General features: G+C 35.3%; 1 protein-coding gene across 5 annotated transcripts in view; it reads left to right on the top strand.

The window, feature by feature from the left end:
* Window positions 1–19,539, top strand: part of LOC111147309 (diacylglycerol kinase beta) — a 630,133-nt gene that overhangs the window by 591,422 nt on the left and 19,172 nt on the right. For all 5 annotated transcript variants that reach the window (XM_022503292.1, XM_022503290.1, XM_022503289.1 and 2 more), the window contains 2 exons: window positions 3,764–3,884; window positions 5,139–5,199. In XM_022503292.1, the coding sequence (XP_022359000.1) occupies window positions 3,764–3,884; window positions 5,139–5,199 (182 nt within the window). The remainder of the gene's footprint in view (window positions 1–3,763; window positions 3,885–5,138; window positions 5,200–19,539) is intronic.

Here is a 19,539-nt window from a genome sequence, read left to right as displayed (position 1 = left end):
TAATATGATTCCATTTCTGATTATTTCATTAAGTTTCTAACCTCTGAAGGACTTCTTCTGGACTTTTATTTTAAATACGAAAATATCAAATTTGGCAGATTCTCTTGCCTCTATTACCCCCATAGAGCCATTTAATGTTAACTCTTTCAAATATGTACTCTTCTTCCCCTGAACAAAAGCAATCTCTTCCTCAGGATCGATATACCCTTCGGATTACCAGGATGTCAGAGGGTCTCAAAACTCAGTGGATGACTCTCACAGGTGGAGCTAATTCTCACCTGGATCTCTGTGTCTCGTCCTAATTTGTGTATTCCTGTATCATACTCCTCCCCCCACCCACACACACGTTCAAAAAGTCTAAACTAGATCTAATGACTGCACATAATGTTGAACATTAAGGTGCTCATTTCTTTTATAATAAAGTAGTTGGAGACTTCAGTACTTTGTGATTAACAACAAATTGTTGGTAAGGAACCTCACAGTACACAAGAGTGTTGCAATCCTATGGTTGAGAACAACTGTTTTACTCAGGGATACATACCCTGACGAAGGAAGGACATTATGCCATTCAGGTCACTGTGACACCATTTCACCTTTATCTTGACACTACTAACGTGAAAATTTCAACGGTCTAATTAATTGTTTCTCTTAAGCAGAGGTTGGCACTATTCTCTAAAGGTCCAGATAGTGTTTATCTTGGGCTCTGTGGGCTATACGGTCTTTGTTGCAACCACTCCACCATAGTGGTATGAAAACAGACATAGACAAAATCTAAATGGAAGAGTGTGGCTGTGCTCCCATCGAGACTAAATTATGGACACTAAAATTTAAATTTCATATATTCTTCAGATGTCTCAGTCTATTATTCTTTTAAAATTATTTCCACTTTGTAAATGTGTAAAAGCCATTCTTAACCAGCAACCGATACAAAAACAAAGCAGCTGGCCAGACTTGGTGCATGGGCTGTAGTTTGCTACTTCAATTCTTATGTATGAAATCTGTAGCCAGGTAGCAAACCAATTAAGCAGGTTCATCAGATTGGTTATGACATCCCAATGGGACCTGCATATGCAATAATTTTAGCTAGAATATGAAATGAGGAAGTCTTGTTGTTTTTAGATGATACTACATATAAAAACAAAATGTGAAATTATATAGATGGAAACTACCTTTGTCTGAAATCAATCAAGATCCAGCTCTCAAAGGCAATAAGTAAGAAGCATCAGTTTTATACAGACAGTGCAGACTATTATATTTAAAAATGTGGAAGTGTTATGGAAGCAAATCTGTACAGCACAAATTTAGGGTTTCTTTTTCTTTCTCTCTCTTTTTTTTTTTTTCTGAACACCTAATTTAAGGAAATGGTATTAATTTATCTTTACTGCAGTTAGCAAATATTCCACTCTTTCTGTGCAGTTCTTTGTATTAAGAACATGAAAATTTGAAAGCTTGTCTTCTAAATCTGTAAGAAATATCTTCATTAATGATTATTAATGGTAGAGATTGATTTTCAGGGCATTTTTTTGCAGGGAGAAAAACAAAGACAAATTAAAAGAAAGAAAAAAATCAGAAGGAGGGTGGTAGACAGCAGCAATATGGTGTGGGTATAGACAATCCCTGTGATTCATGGAAAAGTTAGGGCTCACAGATTAACTGTCGTGAGAAAGTGTTTTATTTCTTGTAGAATTGTTCCCATCAACCAGATCATTACAAGATTAGCACAAAATTTCCCCTAGGAATCCAGTAGTTGCAAAATATGTAATACTTCATATGAAGTATTGTTGTTGTTAACTGTTGTTGTTTTATAAATATCACCAGACACACATCTGGGGTATTAGTGCTTACCACAGTGTAGTTTTCTGGTTGACATATATCTAAGAAATGCGTATATTAACACCCAGGCTATAGAGCCAAGTACATTTTAGTGCGGGCTACAGCTGAAAGAATATGTTTCCATTCCTTGTCCATCTGTTCTTGGCAACATAAATTTAAACTAGAAACACAGAATAAGTTTCATGAGAAATAAGTCTAAATAGGGTTTAGAACAGTAAGGTGAATGCTCTAAGTTATTATGACTTGTTAATATTTGATTTTGTAGCTAGAATGTTGTGTTGAGTTGGAGAAATCTCACCCTGCAGCTATAGCTTCAAGTTTAAAAAAAAATAATAGTTGTGGGTTGTTTTTTGTTTGTTTGTTTATCAGTTCATTTAAAAAAATACTGTGGCTTGGTCACACTTTCTGTTTTAAGGGCTTATATTCGCCAATGATCATGAGCCCAACCAACTTTGAGATTTCAGAGTGTTTAATTGCTATACACTTGAACTACACTAAAAATGCATCATCTATGTTTGTGAGCTCCATGCTGAAATGGATTCATTAGTGGGGAATGAGGGTTTTCCAAATGGAGTCCACAAAACACACACGTGCTTGTTTTTCTGCAAGTCCATCTTCAGCTATGACCAGCTATTATATTAATATCTTGTAAAATCATCATGTATCACCCACTCTGTGCTAAAATTTCCCTTTTTCTGCTACTAAAATAATACTAAGCTGTTTATTTGCATTTGAAAATACATGGGAATACATGAGAATACTAAAATATAATAAAGTCATATGTGTGCATCTGGAATTTTGCCTCCCTCTCAAGAGTCTGGCTATCTGAGCTAAATAGGTAAGCTGTGTCAGGGCTGTGTGTCAGAGCTGGACTCTGTGGGATTCCTCTGATTTGAGGGCAACTTCTGCTTCTCGCTGAGCAAAAGTCTTCAGGTTGGGAAGGGACCTTGAAGCTCACCTCTTTCCCTATATAAGAAGCATTTATATAATTTTGAAGTCTCGATTTCTTATATGGTTGATTTATCAAATATAACATAGTGCTTATGTGTCAAAGTTGTTGGGTTCAGATTTTGGCTCTGTGACTTCCTAGGTATGTTAATATGAATAAATTAGTTAGCTTCTCCAGTGTTCAGTTTCTCTGTCTGTAAAAGAGAATAATCATATTTACCTCCAGTTGGTTTTAAAGGGAAGCAAATGAGATGATAAAGTGATTAGTCCAGTGATGGGAACTACTTAGTAAACATTCATCAAGCAAAAGCTATTACTATTAGTGTCTTTCTACTGTCCTCTGTTAGAAAAAATAATTGCGCTGGGCTAATTTTCTAGGTGGCTCCCAAATAGTATTTTAGTAGTATATTTCTTATCATCAGAAAAACATCTCATGAAACTAATACTGTTTCTTGAACTTCTGCACAAAGTTACCTATGACTATGGACAAGTCACTTGATGATTTAGAGACTCAGTGTTCTTATCTCTAAAGTGAGAAACTTTAATTCCATGAGCTCTAGGGTCTTTTGTTCGAGTAATTTAACAAAATCATGTTTGACAGCATATCCTCATACTTTATTTATAGCGTTGAAATGTGTATTTGCTGCCAAATGTATAAACGTTCCATATATACATGTGGAATAACATTAAGTTTGTTGATGTTAAAAACTACTGGTATATTTTTTGGCATTATTTGGCTCCGAATTCATTCTTCCCATTTTGTTTTAGATCAAGCTGACAGCCGATCTTTTCCCACAGCACCTCGAGGTTTAGTTAAACTGAGAGCTTTAGACGTAGGCCATCTTTTTCATTACTTTCAGACTCCAAGGCAAGCTTTCTTTGTCAAGTAGCTTTCATTTTTCATCTTTGTAATATCTAATGGCAGTAAATTGTGCACATATGGATCTCTACTGTAACTTACAAGGCTTCTGTTTTCTTTCAGATCTGAGTGATCAGCTGCTGGAGGTGGTTGGCTTAGAAGGAGCCATGGAGATGGGACAAATCTACACTGGACTGAAGAGTGCTGGGCGAAGGCTGGCACAGTGCTCCTCTGTGGTCATCAGGTAGTTTTTTCTCTATAATTAAGAAAGGGGGTTGACATGGTATAAGTGCAACCTAATGAAAAGTATCCAAGACTCTGATAATAACATCTGTCTTATCTGTGTCTCAAATTACCAGTAATTAATACTGATATATTTCCACATAATGGGAATTGGCAGATTTTACAAAGTTTTGGTTAGCTATTACTTATCAGGTTTGAAATTTGATGTTCCCTTAGTCAGACCATGGATACAGATCTAACATATAAACTTCATCCCCTGTAAAATGGTTCCCACACAGTTCAGTTTGCTGAAGCATAGAAGGATATACCGGGTACATTGCCCAATGGAAATACTGTTGAGGCACCATTAACTTAAATTCTTTCATAGACTAAAGTGCACTGTTGTTTCTATAAAACTAAATAATCCATTTATTGTGAAGTAAGATTGTATATGTGTATTCAATTTAAACCTTTTTAAGAAACATTTTTCCAAGAATAAATGGAACAAGACGGGATTGGGAGGGAGACAAAACCCTAAGAGACTCTTAATCTCACAAAACAAACTGAGAGTTGCCAGTGGGAGAGGGGTAGGAAGAGGGTGGTGGGGTTATGGACATTGGGGAGGGTATGTGCTATGGTGAGTGCTGTGAAGTGTGTAAGCCTGATGATTCACAGACCTGTACCCCTGGGGCTAATAATACATTATATGTTTATAAAAAAATAAAAAATTATAAAAAAAAGAAACATTTTTCCAGAATTTTACATTTAGGGAAAAAAAGTCTACTTTGACCCAACAGTGAAACCATTGGGTTTATAGCACAGATATAGTTGGTGTTACTTGTGTGAAAATGTTGATACTGGACAATCTTAGACATCAAACACCTTTCCTTCAGGTTTGCAATGTTTTCATGAAAACGAGGAGGCTCTTTTGGCTATAGGAATTCCAATTATATCATTATATCATTAAACATAAGCCCCCAAAATAAATAAAAATAATTTAAGAATTATAAAACCATAAACCCGTATTTTTCTTTTGGCATCCATAATGTTTTTTTAATCATCACATTTACCAGGAAGCTCTTAATATTCCTGTGACCAAGGTACCCTTCAGGGTACTCATTCATATTCAAGAATTGAAGTCCCTTTCAAAAGAGATCAGTTTAGAGCCAGCTTTTACCATATTTGCATTCCCTGGTCTCATCATCTTATATCTTACATATAGTCTGTTGTGTAAAGTTTTTCAGTGTTATACTTAAAATGAAATATTTTCCCCCAGGACTAGCAAGTCTCTGCCAATGCAGATCGATGGGGAACCATGGATGCAGACCCCGTGCACAGTGAGTACAGAGTAGTTGAAAGGCTATGTCACTTCATTTTTGCTTTCCAAATATCATGTACTTCTATAGCTAACTAATCACATACTCCTGTAACTAAATAACCATAATACCTAAGCTTTTGATCTATCACCAAGTACCTTTTCCTTTTTATTATTGATGTGACAGAGCTATTGTTTTCAGGTTTGGGGCATTATATGCCCTTGGCAATGATTTAACCTTTGAATGTTTGTGTTAGTCTAAGTGCAGCTTTTAGATATCATAGATCAATTATAAACTCTGGAACTAATCAAAATTTTAAAAATGCTTTAAATCTTTCTTGTACTTGTTTCAGATCTCCTTATGAGAAAATTTTTTATGGGCCTTCAGACATGAGTCTCCCTGAATCATTATCCATCTGTTCTTTTACCTCCATTTGGGGATTTGAGGGCATCCCTCTTTGTAGAAAACTCCCCATCATTGTTTTCTCCAGAATAAGATATTATTTAAGTCAGACATTTAGACGCCCCCCACAAAATTCCAATTTCCATTTGTAGAGTGAATCATTTGATTTACATATTAAAAGTTCACCTTGGCTGCTTTGTAGAGAATGGATTATACTGAGTAGCCCCTGGGACAGAGTCTCACAGACTAGTCTCGGCTTGAGCACAGATAGTGACAGAGAAGAGGATAAATTTGAGCTACTTTCTGGAATCGGACAAGAAGAATTTGCTATTGAGTTCCCTCGGGGCTGAGAGAGAGAGATGAATCAGGTCAGCTCTTACATGTGAATGATGACGCATTTACTGCGTAGTTAAGATTGGGAGGGCAACCAGTTAGGGAGTGAACAGGGGGTCTTAATCTTAGCCTGGTATGAGCATTGTGCTAAGTGCTGGTGTTATGCGTAAGTTTGGTTTTTTTTGTTTTGTTTTAAGTTGAAATATAGCTGGCATACAAGATTGTATTGGTGTATTAAATAGTCACATTGACATTAAATAATGGATCTCATCATTTTTCAGATGGAGAAAACAGAAGCTTTGAAAGGTTCCATAACTTACTCAAGGTCAGATAGGTAGCAGAAATGGAACTCAAACCCAGGACTCTTTAAGGCCCATTCTCTTGACCACTAATTTAAACAGATTTAGCTCCAGATTCCAACCAGTGCAGTGTAGCACGTAAAAGGGAACTTTTAATTTTACCTTTCCAGTGGTCTTACTCTAAAGTTATTGGCTTCCTCTTTGTGTACAGCAGATAGATATCACCTTTTGTTTATTCCTAGCATATTCTTTTTAGTATATTCCTAGTATATTGTTTTAGCTCTTTGAACCCCAAGTTTGCAAATCTGTTAATTCTCTAATAATCATGTAAAACAGACTTGTTTTAAATATCTGTTGATTGACTACTTCCTGGGCTTTCTGCTGTCTTTGTGCTTGGTTCCAAATAGCTTTAAAAGGATTCCTGTTCTCTCTTTTCCAGCGTGTAGATACTCACATCTTGTCTGTTATTCTTCATGCTCCCAGTGACACTTCTGAGTTCATGTTTATACTCACACCAATGTTGAAAATATTGTTACTGTTGCTACAAGTGGTGGTAACAATGGTGGTGGTGGTGGTGGTGGTGGCGGTGTGTTAAGGCATTGGTGATGTGTGCTGATGCTGGTGGTTGGGATGAACTGGTGGAGTTGCTGTCGATGGTCATGGTGATGCTGGTGATGGTGTTGTTGGTGTTGTTGGTGTTGGTGGTGGTGGTGTTGGTGGTGGTGGTGATAGTGGTTGTGACACAGGATGATGGTGGGGGCTAGTGGCAGTATTGTCTTTAATGAAAGGTGAGTTTTCATCAGCTTGGTTCACAAGAGAAAAAATAAAAAACATCTTCCACAAAGACTCTGTATTTTTTGGATTCTTCTCAGGACGAAAGGAAGTTTCTTCCTTTGTCCATGTTTTAAATCCAGAAGGATTTAGTGGTAATAGTAATATCTAACATGTAGTAAGCTCTTAGTTTGTGCCATGTACAGTTTGAGACACTTGACCTGTATTGACACATTTAGTTTTCACAGAAACCCTATGATTAGTTTCACTTTATGGATAATGCAACTGAAGCAGACAAAGGTCAAATAGTTTGCCTGATTCCACACAGATGAAAAGTGGCGGCGTGGAAATTAAAATGCAAGTAGTCTGGCTCCACAGTCTTACTCCCCACCGTGGATCTCAACCTGTGAAGGCCTGGGGCCTCTGCTGGAGTGTGACTTCTGATAAATCACTTAGTGCCTTTTCCAGCTTTAAAAAGTCTATGTCTATGAAAATCTACTGTTTTAGAATGATTTTCAGTTTATTTTACGCAAGCACTTCTAAAGATACTTTTGTTAACTTATCTTTCAATTAGTAACAAGATACTTAATTTGCCTGTTAATTATCATGATCTATGCAATTGTTAAATTAATAATAATATATATAACTTATATTTAATTTTCTTTCCTTCAGTTCTCTTATTCTTTTAAGACATTTATTCCAGTCTATGGTGGGCCAAGAGCTGTACTAGACTATGGCTCATTATTGTCATTTCACATTCTGGCATACTCTACTTTTCCTAGAACCACATGGAGTTTTGAACTTTAAATTTCACTTTAAGTGAAGAGAATGTTTAGTCTTCATAGCATTGGAATGGTTTAGCCAAAGAGTATGTTTGTTTCAATTGAATTAACAAGATGTTTTTTCATATAGAATATCAGAATCTATAGCTGAATTTAAATATCCATTAGCTGATATCTAATTTATGAAGGAATTGCTTTAGATATAATGTTAGAGCATAGCAGAAGTTCTGTTTTTCTTTAAGTAGAATATATGAAATTGAAAGGCAAATGATAAATGGTCTTGATTCTTATATCAAATATATTTTTTAAAATATCAAAGTAATATAAGTTCTGGAGATCAATAGTGGTGATGGTTGCACAGCAAAGTAAATGTGCTTAATGCTATTAAGCTGTATGCTTTAAGAATGGTGAAAATGTTAAATTTTCTGTTATGTATATTTTACCACAATAAAAAGTAAATTAAAAAAAAAAGAACTAAGATAATATTTACCTAGAAATTTCAGCAATCCAGAGTTGAAATATCAGGAAAAGCAAAACCAAGAGCTTAAAACTTTGAATATATACTTAATCAATAGAAATATGTCACGTACTCCTGTGTTCACAGTTTCATAATAGACATTGAATTAACAGAGAATGGACTTTGGCCATATAACTATTGGCCATGTTAACAAACATATCAGTCTAAAGAGACAATTCCAGAAGACTTTATATTAAAATAGTTCAAGAAGACACTTTCTTCAGGCTGGACTCCAGAGCCTAATTATTGTCCCCTTTTTGTCTTCTTGTTCCACAGTGCTTCTTCCTAAGCATGTCAAACATACTGATTCTTTTATCAATATGTCTCTATCATGGGGAAGAAAAGAAAAAAAAAAAAGGCAGCTTGGGGAGGAGGGAAGAGATATGGGAAGTCATAAACTAGGTCGGATTTCATTTTGTATCCATTCATTACAAGTGATGGGTGCCCAGTAAAGTTTTGTGAAGTTAGGAGATGCCTTACTAAGCCACCTATATACCTAAAATGGACTCATCACCTGCCTCGCACCCTCAGCACCCCCAAACATATGCTGACTTCTTATATTCCAAAATGCTCCTCCCTTTACCATCCTGAGTTAGTGAAGCGGTTATGTACCCAGTGTTTCCTAAGCTAGGAATCTGAGAACCATTCTAAACTTCTCTCCATACCCTCAAATTCAAATACCGTGTCCACCTATTAATATGACATTTTTCTGGAATCTTTTCTTTTCTTCAGTCCCCATGACCTCTATCCTCGATTTGGCCTATTTCATTTCTCTCACTCTCCTGGCAATAATCACATCAATATTTCCCCATCTCCATTTTTTTTTCCCCATTTAAATCTTTTCTTTACCTTTCTACCAGAATGATCATGATAAAATACTAAGCTCACTATGATACTGTTCTCTACTTAAAATAGCTTAATTTCTTTCTGACAAAATATAATTTGAATCAGGCTTCCTATTTCACCAATATCATCCCCTACTTCCTTTTATCCTCCTCACACACTTCCCTTATGTCCAAATAAGCTTTTCTTCTTCTTTAGTTGATTTATACAACTTAGCTTGAGACTCGTTTCATGTTGCCCCTCCTCAATAAAGCTCTTCCAGAACATTGCCGCTTCCTCCACCCCATCCCTGACCCCAGCTAGTCTGAAAGCCCAGCCTTAGTGCATCATAGCCTTATGCAAGCATTGATGATATTACACTGAAATTATCAACGTATCTGCTAGCTTCTTGATAGATATAAGCTTATTGGGGTCATGCACCATGATTTTGATCATCTTTCTGTCTCCGGAGCATAGCACGGTGCCTTACACATAATTACACTGCCAATGCCAAATGCATTTTGAGTTTGTGAATTTCTTAAATACTTCTCGAGGTAGTATAACAAATTTAAAAAATGCTTTCTACTAAACCTTCTTTCACTGAACATAATGTAGGTTGGCTAGCAATTCATTCACATATTTTCCATATATAAATACATGTAAAAGTTATTTTGAGTTATCTTTATTCATTTCATTCTTAAAGCAAAGAATTTTAATGTATCAAAGAAGGAATACATTCTTAACCTTCGAAACTTTAATCTTCCTGTTTCTTGATATGGTAAAGTTATATTTCTTCGGGCCACTTCTCTCTGCATTATCAAATTTACACATTATATAGACTGCATTCTGTTGCTACTTTGAAATATTAATAGACATATATTTGTTATTACTTGTGATACTTTTATGAAAGTAATGCCTAAGAGGTTGTAGTGGAATATTGCTCTAGGTGTTTCATCTATGATTAAGATGAAGGAAATTCTTGAAACTTTCTTCTGTGTGGCACAGAATGGGAAGGAAGTCATGAACAGATCATAAGCTAGATGGTGAAATGACCACAGATAATATATAAAGATACCTCAAAAAGGTAGCCGGAGTCAAGGCAACTTCTAGAAAGCATTTACATGTGTTTTTTTTGTCTCTTTGCTTTTTTTAATTCACTTCTCAGCACCCTGAACCCACTTGCCCAATCTGTTTCCAAAGTGGAATATCTTCAACACACAACTCAGCCCTGACCTGGGACTCAGCCAGTTCCTGCCAAGCCTGGTTGTCTTGCTGCCCTAGGCTCGATCCCTGCTTTTTCTGGGGCAGACACTTGGTCATCTAGTGCCCTAAGAGCAATTGTCTCCTCCTGTTCCATTTCTACTGTGTAGGCCATTCTATGAGAAGCTGTTTTCTGACTTGGATGCCAGTTTTTTCCCCTGGCACTAATATCTACTTGACTCAGACGCTGGCTACTTGCCTAGCCTTTGCTTTCACCCTCGCTTAAGAAGACTGGATCTTTTTCCTATTGCTCTGGATGCTGCAGTTATCTGGAGTTTATCTTAATTTTGACTTGTTTTTGCAAAGAGAATATATCCAGCACAACTTTAAAATGCAAAGTCTTTAGAAAGAGGAAGTGTTCTGTTGTCCATTAAAGTTTTATTGATGTGTTTGTTGTTTTAATTATTAAAAATAATCATAATTTAAAAGTATTATTTATTTATTTATTTATTTTAAAGATTTTATTTATTTATTTATTTGACAGACAGAGATCACAAGTAGGCAGAGAGGCAGGAAGAGAGAGAGAGGAAGGGAAGCAGGCTCTCCATTGAGCAGAGAGCCCAATTCGGGGCTTGATCCCAGGACCCTGGGATCTTGACCTGAGCCGCAGGCAGAGGCTTAAACCCACTGAGCCACCCAGGTGCCCCTAAAAGTATTATTTAATCTGAAATCATTAGTTAAATACAAATTAATCTCAGACCAAAGTTTTAGTTTATAAAACTTTTTCACTAGATCAAGGCTGATAGAATCTTCAAGACATTTGAATGTCCCAGTTACGTTTGGAGGAAACAGTGGTAATGATGCCTAACATTTCTTGAGTGCTTACGATGAACCAGGTTTTGTTCTGTATGTTTATATTTATTAATTATTTAATCTTCACAAAAGCCCTAAGAAGTCAGTAAGGTTATTACAATCCCCATATTATACATTAAAAACAAACACAGATGATCCAGATAAATTAAGCAAGTTTTCCAAGGCCACACAGTAAGAGGTAGAGCAGGCCACTAGGCTTTAATGCCTTTTTTTCTTGATTATGATGTTTTGCTTTCTCACTCAGTCACTCTTTCGGCCCTTAATGTAGCTCTAATATTAGTAATCAATTACAACTCTGTCATTTATAACAGAATTCAGATTGTTTTCAGCTTATTTACATTTTTCTCTTTAACATATTATTTTTTTACTTCCCAGTATGGCTAAGGCCATCCATCACATTGCTGCCAGAATTACTACTGAACAACAATGATCATTTTACTCCTGGATGTCAAAGTTCAATGACTCCTTTTTCACACAGAATAAAGTTTAAAATCCTTGCAATGGCATTAAATAATTTTCCCCGAGGCTGTCATGCTTCATAGGGACCACTTTCCAGGAGCTTTCTACTCATACTTATTAATTTTGTGCCTAAAATCTCCACTTCCTGTTTTGTGTTTTAGTAATAAACTCATTCTTCAAGCCTCCAAACAGCATACAGACAAATTTGTGGTTTCTTCCAGCAATTCGGTAGGACCTGTGGTTGGCATTTCTTTCATTTGAACCTATGTTTATTATTTTGATATATTTATTTTTCCTTTTTATTTAGATTACCTGAAGTAATTATCCTGTCCTATTGGGATATATATATATTTTTATAATTTACTACAAAAATCTTTCTGAAAGGCAATGAGATATAAATACATATAAACTAAAAATAAAATTACTTCTTTCAAAGCCAAGCTTAGCAGCAATTTCCTCATGAAGCCTTTTTAACTCCCCATCTGTCTGAAATATTTGCCTTATCCTTTGTACTTCTGTGGCTGTTGATATCTTCTTAATGCCATCGCAATGCACAGTCTTGTATTTCGGCTATACATATACGTATCCAGCTTTTCTGACTTAATTGTAAGCATTTTAAGATTCATTCTTAATTCCCCTTCATATCTCGCATAGTGTCTTTTACATAATGTGGTTTCTGATGAGATACCCTCAGTCATTTGAATCATTACTTCACAATATGTAATGCATCATTTTCTCAAGCTGCTTTCAAGATTTTTTTTCTTTGTCTTTAGTTTTCAATAGTTTGATTTTGATGAGTGTGGGCATGGATTTCTTTGGGCTCATTCTGTTTTAGTTCCTCTGAGCTTCATGAATCTTTAGGTTTATGACTTTGCCAAAGTTTTCAGCCATTACTTCATATATTAATTTAAGCCCCACACTCTCTCCTTTCCTTCTAAAATTCTGATGATCTGTTTTAGATCCTTTATGTATTATCTTGTAGATCTCTGAGTCTGATATATTTTTTTCTTTCTTCTTTGTTCTTTCTGTTGTTTGTACCAGATAAAGTTTATTCATCTATAGTCAAGTTCACTTTTCCTCTTTCATCTCTGTTCTGTTCTTGAGCCCATCCAAGTAATTTTTGTTTTACTTAAGTCATTGTATTTTTCAGTTGTTAAATTTCTAACTGGTTCCTTTTTTTGATACCCTCTATTTCTCAGCCGGTAGTTTCTATCTTTCCTTTCATTTCAGGAGTACTTATCATTGCTTTTTGGAGCACAGTTTAGTAGCTGCTGTAAGGTCCTGTGTGGCAACTCTAACACTTGGATCATCCCAGGGTTTGCATCACTGGCTGTCTTTCCCGTTGTGAGTTTTTGAGATTTTCCCAGGTCATCATATGTTGAGAAATTCTGAGTTGTATGCTGAACATTTTAAATATCATGTTATGAAGCTCTGGGTTTTGTTTAATTCTTATGGGGAATGTTGGTTTGTCATTGTTGTTGCTATTTTAGTAGGTCATTGATCCACTTAGGTTCAGGTCACAAATCCTGAGCTGCTTCCTGTGAGTTTCTAATGTCAGTTCAACTTTCAAAGTCTTTGCGATGTTATTCAGATTCATTCTACATGTACAAAATTCATAGGCTAGTGTGGAACCTGGGTGGCAGTCCACCCCCTATTTTGGTTCTTTAAGCTGGCAGTATGCTTCTTAAGGACAAATCTATGCATACACAGCTCAAGGGTAAACTCGGGAGATTGTATGCAAATTTAAGGAATAGCTTTTTTGTGTTCTCCCTCTCCTCCAAGATCTCTGGCTTGGAAATGTGAGAGGGAAAAAAAAAAAAGAAAACTCATCACTAGTTCAGTGGCACTTTATGCCCGGGTTTCCTTCTCCAGCCTATCTGCTATCATTTGCTTTCGGGATCCTCAGATACTTGCTCTAGTCTATGTGGGATTTGTGGTTGCCGTTAGTGGGAGATACAGGATGGAGTTTGCTTGCTCCTTGACTAGAACTGAAACTGTCACCAACTCTCCTTAGGTGTTATTGTGTATGGCTATTTTGAGATCTGGCTGAATTGTCCCCACCAAGTTGGCATATTATTTGTCAGAAGTACTTATCTGCCAGCTTGGAGACTTCACAGCAAAATCCCCATTTCTTACCCCCCCCACCCGAAAAAAGCTAAATAAGTCTAAGAAATGCACTAAACTTTGAATCTTAAATTTTATTTGTTGAGAAAACATCATAAATTATTTTTCCATTCTCATGTCCTGCATTTAAGTAGTTAAGACAGCATTTACCTTGTTTGATTGAAAATAATGGATCAAAAAGGCGCAGTTTTTCTACTTACCTGTAAGGGTAGAGTTTTCAGTGTTTCTCTAAGCTAGTAATGAGGTGGATGGCTGCATGAGATACGTTTTTTAGATTACTTTGTAGGAGAGCATATATTAAGACTCTTGCAGATGAGCTATATGGCTGTATGGGGGGCTTATATATGGAGGTGTGGTAAGGTCACCGAGCAGAGTTCTAAGACCGGTTCTGTTCCTAACTTGTTTTTCTACTCCCAAACTGGTCTTCAGTTGATTAACCCTGTTTGCCTAAGGAAAAAAAGTTCAAAGAGGAGGAAATACGTCTCTGAAGCTTTCTGTAATGCATAGTGTTGAGTCAAGGAGCCTAAGTGTCAAACAGGCAGCCAGCCAATGAGACTCCCCGGCACTTTGACTTTCTCTAGCAGCCGTAACCACAGCAAACAGCGTAGGACATTTGTGTTGAGAAGCAAAATAAACCCTTTTAAGAAAGGATTGTTTTAATGGCCCTCTCAGCCCACTTGTAAAGTTGAATACCATGACCATATTTTCTACTTGGGAATACCATTTAAATGAGCATTTCACATTATATTATATTAGAAGATACAATAGTACTGAATGGAATGCTTTTCTCCATAGTTTATGTGCCCAAACATCTCTTGATTGCTAGAGAAACAACAAATATGGGTAAAGGCAAATTGTGCATGGAGTGTTTCTTGACGAGGAGCTACTAAAACTTAACAATAAACCATATATGAGGATATCTATGAAGAAAATGGGGCAAATTTAGGAAGTAGGAAAATAGCTAAAATGGGCTTATCACTATGGTAGGTGGATCCCTTTATACCTACTACCTAAATTAACTGATCATACACCTGGGAACTAAAAACAGGTTAGAAGTTAAATAACCTTACCATTCTTTTATTACAGACTCACAACCATTTTATTAAAACTTCTGTATATTAGCTTTTTATCTGAAACCTATTGTAAGTTTAATATTTTAAAAGTTATTTTGAACAAGCTAACATCTACAACTGAAATAGTAACCTTTTCTAGCACTGAGGCAGAAATTTAGTGTAGTCTAGGGTTAAGAATATTTTTCACTTCCTGAAAGCAGTGTTTTATGGGATTTCCATGAGGAGGGAGGGGAAAAAACTGCTTAGGAAGATAACCATGTGAAATAACTATATTCCAATGGATAGAAAACAAGACTAAAGGCCAGAGTCCAGAGTTTCATATTTGTTATATCAGCAACCTCTGGACTTCAGAGAATTACTTAATCTTCTTGAAACTATTTCCTTATTCCTAAAACTAGCTACCTACAAATCACAAGGTAGTATTGAAAGGTTATTGAAAATTATTATACACCACATTTTCCAACACTATAAGTATTATTTGATGGTGTATATTAAGTATTGTTATTTTTAATAATGCACTTGAATTTTCTTCTTTTTTATTATTCAGACTAGCTTCCCTGTGATCTTGAGTCATACAGGGAAAAAAGTTAAACCAATGTAATTTTCTGGTGGGACAAAATTGAAATCTTTTTGAGATTTGGCCATAGCATTACAGAAAATGTAGCAGTGACTTTTTTTGTTTTCCCATAATCATTTACAGATAAACTCATATTGGAAAAGGGTATTTCACCATAACATTTAACATCTTTAATTATTACCTTAAAGGAAAATTATATTAAAACTCATCCAAATAGAATAGCATTGTGGAAGTTATCTGCAAGTTTACCTAACTCTTGAATCTCTTAAGACTCTTGCATTAAATTGATTAACTTTAAATAGTATTAAATAATATTAAATGCACCAGATTGATTTTTTAGAAATTATTCTTGTTTTGAAAATTTAATAAAATATTTTCTCTTTAGAAATTATACAGCTATTGTAACTTGGCACGTACTTGTTGACTTTGTAAACACACTATCTTTAAAGAATCTTAAGCTGCTTTAATGGCTTACTTTAGAAGGGGATGGGCAAAGAGAGAGAGAGGGAGATCAACCAAGCAAGAGACTATTCTATAGAGAACAAACTGTTACTAGAGGAGGTGGGTAGGGGGAGGGGTGAAATAGGTGATGGAGATTAAGAGTACATATATTGTGATGAGCACTGACTCATGTACAGAATTGCTGAATGACTATATTGTACACAGGAAACTAAGCTAACACTGTATGTTAACTATACTGGAATTAAAATTCAAAAATTAAAAAAAAAAAAAAAAAGATTCCTTCTTCCACTGCCTCTATCCCCTGCTCATGCACATGCATGGACTCTCTCTCTCTCTCTCTCAAATAAATAAATAATAAAGTGAATAATTTTTAACCAAAGCCAAAAGAAAAAAAAAAAAAAGAGAGAGGCAGATGGGCAAAGCAGACAAGGGAACATGGGAACATGTATAGTTTTAGTGATGGAGGAAAAAGAGTAACCCGTAAATTATCAGTAGGAAAATGTTTAACAGGTATATGTAGATAATGAATATTTCCTTGATGTACCTGCAAATTGCATTTTGCTTAATATTTAAATACAGAAGAGGGATAAATGTTAAGGAAGGAAATACCACCATTTGCTATTTAATGAGTTGAAATGTAGATACTCTGAAAAATAGAAAATTAACAGTATTCTTCCATCATAAAATATATTTGAGTAAGCAGACTGCTGTTCTAGTAGCTATATTTTTTAAGGTGTGAGTGATAGTGAGATTCCAAATGCAGTTAAATAAAACATAAACTAAAAGCTTCTTTTACTTAAGACTTCATTGGTAAAAGCTTTTGCATAAATTTGCATTTCCAAGCCTTTTTTTTTCAAAGACTGGCATGTTAATGTTTAGTTGGGCATTATTTTTTGTGTTCCCCTGTTACTTATGCATTAATTAGTTTTGTTTACCTGTGCATAATTTTTCCTAATTTCACAACAGTTGTTGTTTTTGTAATTGACAATGCAATTTACTGCATGTGTGCATTCTGGCCCCCAAACAAGAACGTTAAGGTGTAAAGCACCAATCTCTTCATTTCAGATTGTTAAAAAAAAAGGATTGGTTGTGACTAATTTCCAATTAATTTGCAGTGGTTATGGGGAACAAAACAATTGCACCTACTAATTAAATTTTAAAATATTCCAGAGTGTCATCTTTAGGTGTCTGTGGAATATATAATTTCCATTTTGGTTCATTGCTGGATCTGTAACACCCATGAGCTTGACAGCTCTATTAATTTAAAGGCTCGGTAATACCTATTAGTACAAAACATGAAAAAAAATACCATTAATCATTTATTTTAATTTTGCAGCTCTGTCATTTTCTCAGTATGTTTTAAAATTATGATGACACCATAATGTGCACAAATCGACCTGGATGAAGGGGAAACAGATCACACTACTTAGGGGAGATGCTGAAGTACATTATTAGAGCTTAATTAATGCCAAACTGATTAGATTTGGTTGCATTTTGCGCTAAATATTTTAAAGAATTTTTCTTACCATATTATATTTTTAAAGTTATCCCAAACATTATGTTTACAATTGGACTTAAATTTTTTGTATTTCTTTTCTTGCGTACACTCAACCTAAATGCTGTGAAATAAACCTAAATTGTTCTTTCATTTTGCATGTTGAAATCTGAATTAATCTAGTTATTGGTTTAAATTTAGAAAAGTTTATTTCATTTCAGTTGATAGTATCTCTCATATTGATATGCTTTGATAATAACTCCTAACCCAAATTGGCCACAATGTCCAAAAATATAAAAGATCAAAAATTGAAATAAGAAATATACTAAATATGCAAGACCTTATGCATTTCTACTGATGTGATCCAGGATTGTTAGACATGCTAAAAATGATCAAACTGTATGCACTTAGACTTTTGTCATTAGATTTTAAGAGAACCAGTAGTTATTTTATTTATATCTATGTCTAGTTAAAAATTGAAAATCCTCCTTTAGACAGGGTTTTTACTAGTGTCTCCTAATTGCTTGGTGTCATCAAACTAACTATATAGATTTGATTTCTTTCCTTCCAGAGCACTTAGAGGTCTCTCTTCTGTTAGATACAAACTATGGAATCACAAGGCCTAACTTTTCTCCCACATTTGCTTTGGGATCATATCTTACCTGGCTATTCATTTCTTTTGACTTTATATATTAGAATTAGAAAATATGGCTAATATAATCTAAGTTTTTCCTCAAAAGGCAACATACTGTAGTGTTAAAAGTTCTAAGAGTAAGACTTCTTATCCACTAATAGAAAACAGGGTCCAGTGTTTCATAGAGATGCTCTCTGGATGGCTTAACAATTTCAAACAGAAATTTGAATTTAAAAAATTCATAATAAAAATACACTGAGTGTAATACTATTTGTTTTTGTTTTCTTGAATATTCAGAACATAATTACACATATTTTATTTGAGAAGACTTAGGAAATTTAAAAAATTTTAACATATTACATTGACTTATATACATGACAATTCCACAGGGTGAATTAAATAGATCTTATGAAAGATGATTTTCAAATCAGTAAATCAGTGAACTAAGAATACAACTATTTCATCTAAGCCATATCAGGAATATCAGTAACTTGTTTTTTTCATTCAACAAATGTTTATTGAATTTCTTCTCTAAGAAGGTACTAATATTTGGCCCTAGTGTTACAATGGAGAGAAAAAAAAATAAACAATGGTTTCTGAACTCATTGTGGATATAAATTACTCAGACAATCACACAAAATTTCAGTAATGATGCAAAGTCTGTGAGTGAAAGTTTTGTGGTACTATGAGCTGGGATACTGTGATATTATGAGCGGGTATAAAAGTGGGACTCAACTTTGGAGGTCTAAGAAGACTTTCAAAGGAACTCAGAACAGGCCTGGGAACTAAAGGATGGGGAGCATAGAACTAAACATAAAAGGAGGGAAGAGTGTCCTATGCAGAGGGAGCTACACGAGGTAGGAGGGAGCATGTGTACAGGGATCTGAAAGATGACCTGATGGATGTGGGTGGAACAGAAGGAAAGGGGGGGAGTCAGAGCTGCAGGACCTTGATGCCCACCGGAAGGATGGTAAACTTTAGCTTAAGAGTCAGTGGAACTATAAATAGAGTTTAAACAAGAGAGTGTTGTGATCAGAGATGCATGGTGATAAGGTCATTATGGGTGGAAAATGGATTGGTAGGGAAGCCAATAACCACTAAGGAGACTTCTGCAATTGTTTAGACCCTAGCATGGTGAAAGCAGAAAGACAAAAGTTAGGAGGTACAGAAATTATTTGAGGGATAAAACTGATCAGAATTAGTAATAGTCTGGTTATGGGTATTAAGGAGAAGACACCACAGATAATCCAGATTTCTGGCTTGAACAACTGAGCAAATGATGGAACAATTCATTAAAATAGGAGAATCTGGAAAATAATCAGGTTATTTCCTCCCTACTCCAATTTAACTCAGTTATGCTCCCTAATCAGTGTCCTAGGCACATTGTTAAGAATGTCAATTATCATTACACAGCGGGATGGCAATTTGTTTTTTTTTTAAGATTTTATTTATTTGACAGAGAGAGAGATCACAAGTAGGCAGAAAGGCAGCGGGGGGGGGGGGGGGGAAGCAGGCTCCCTGCTGAGTAGAGAGCCCAA

Source organism: Enhydra lutris, unplaced genomic scaffold, assembly GCF_002288905.1.
Source record: "Enhydra lutris kenyoni isolate GAN:26980312 unplaced genomic scaffold, ASM228890v2 scaffoldscaffold16, whole genome shotgun sequence".
Lineage (NCBI taxonomy): Eukaryota > Metazoa > Chordata > Mammalia > Carnivora > Mustelidae > Enhydra > Enhydra lutris.
Note: the sequence above shows the minus strand (reverse complement) of the source record. Positions and strands in the feature narration are given on the sequence as shown.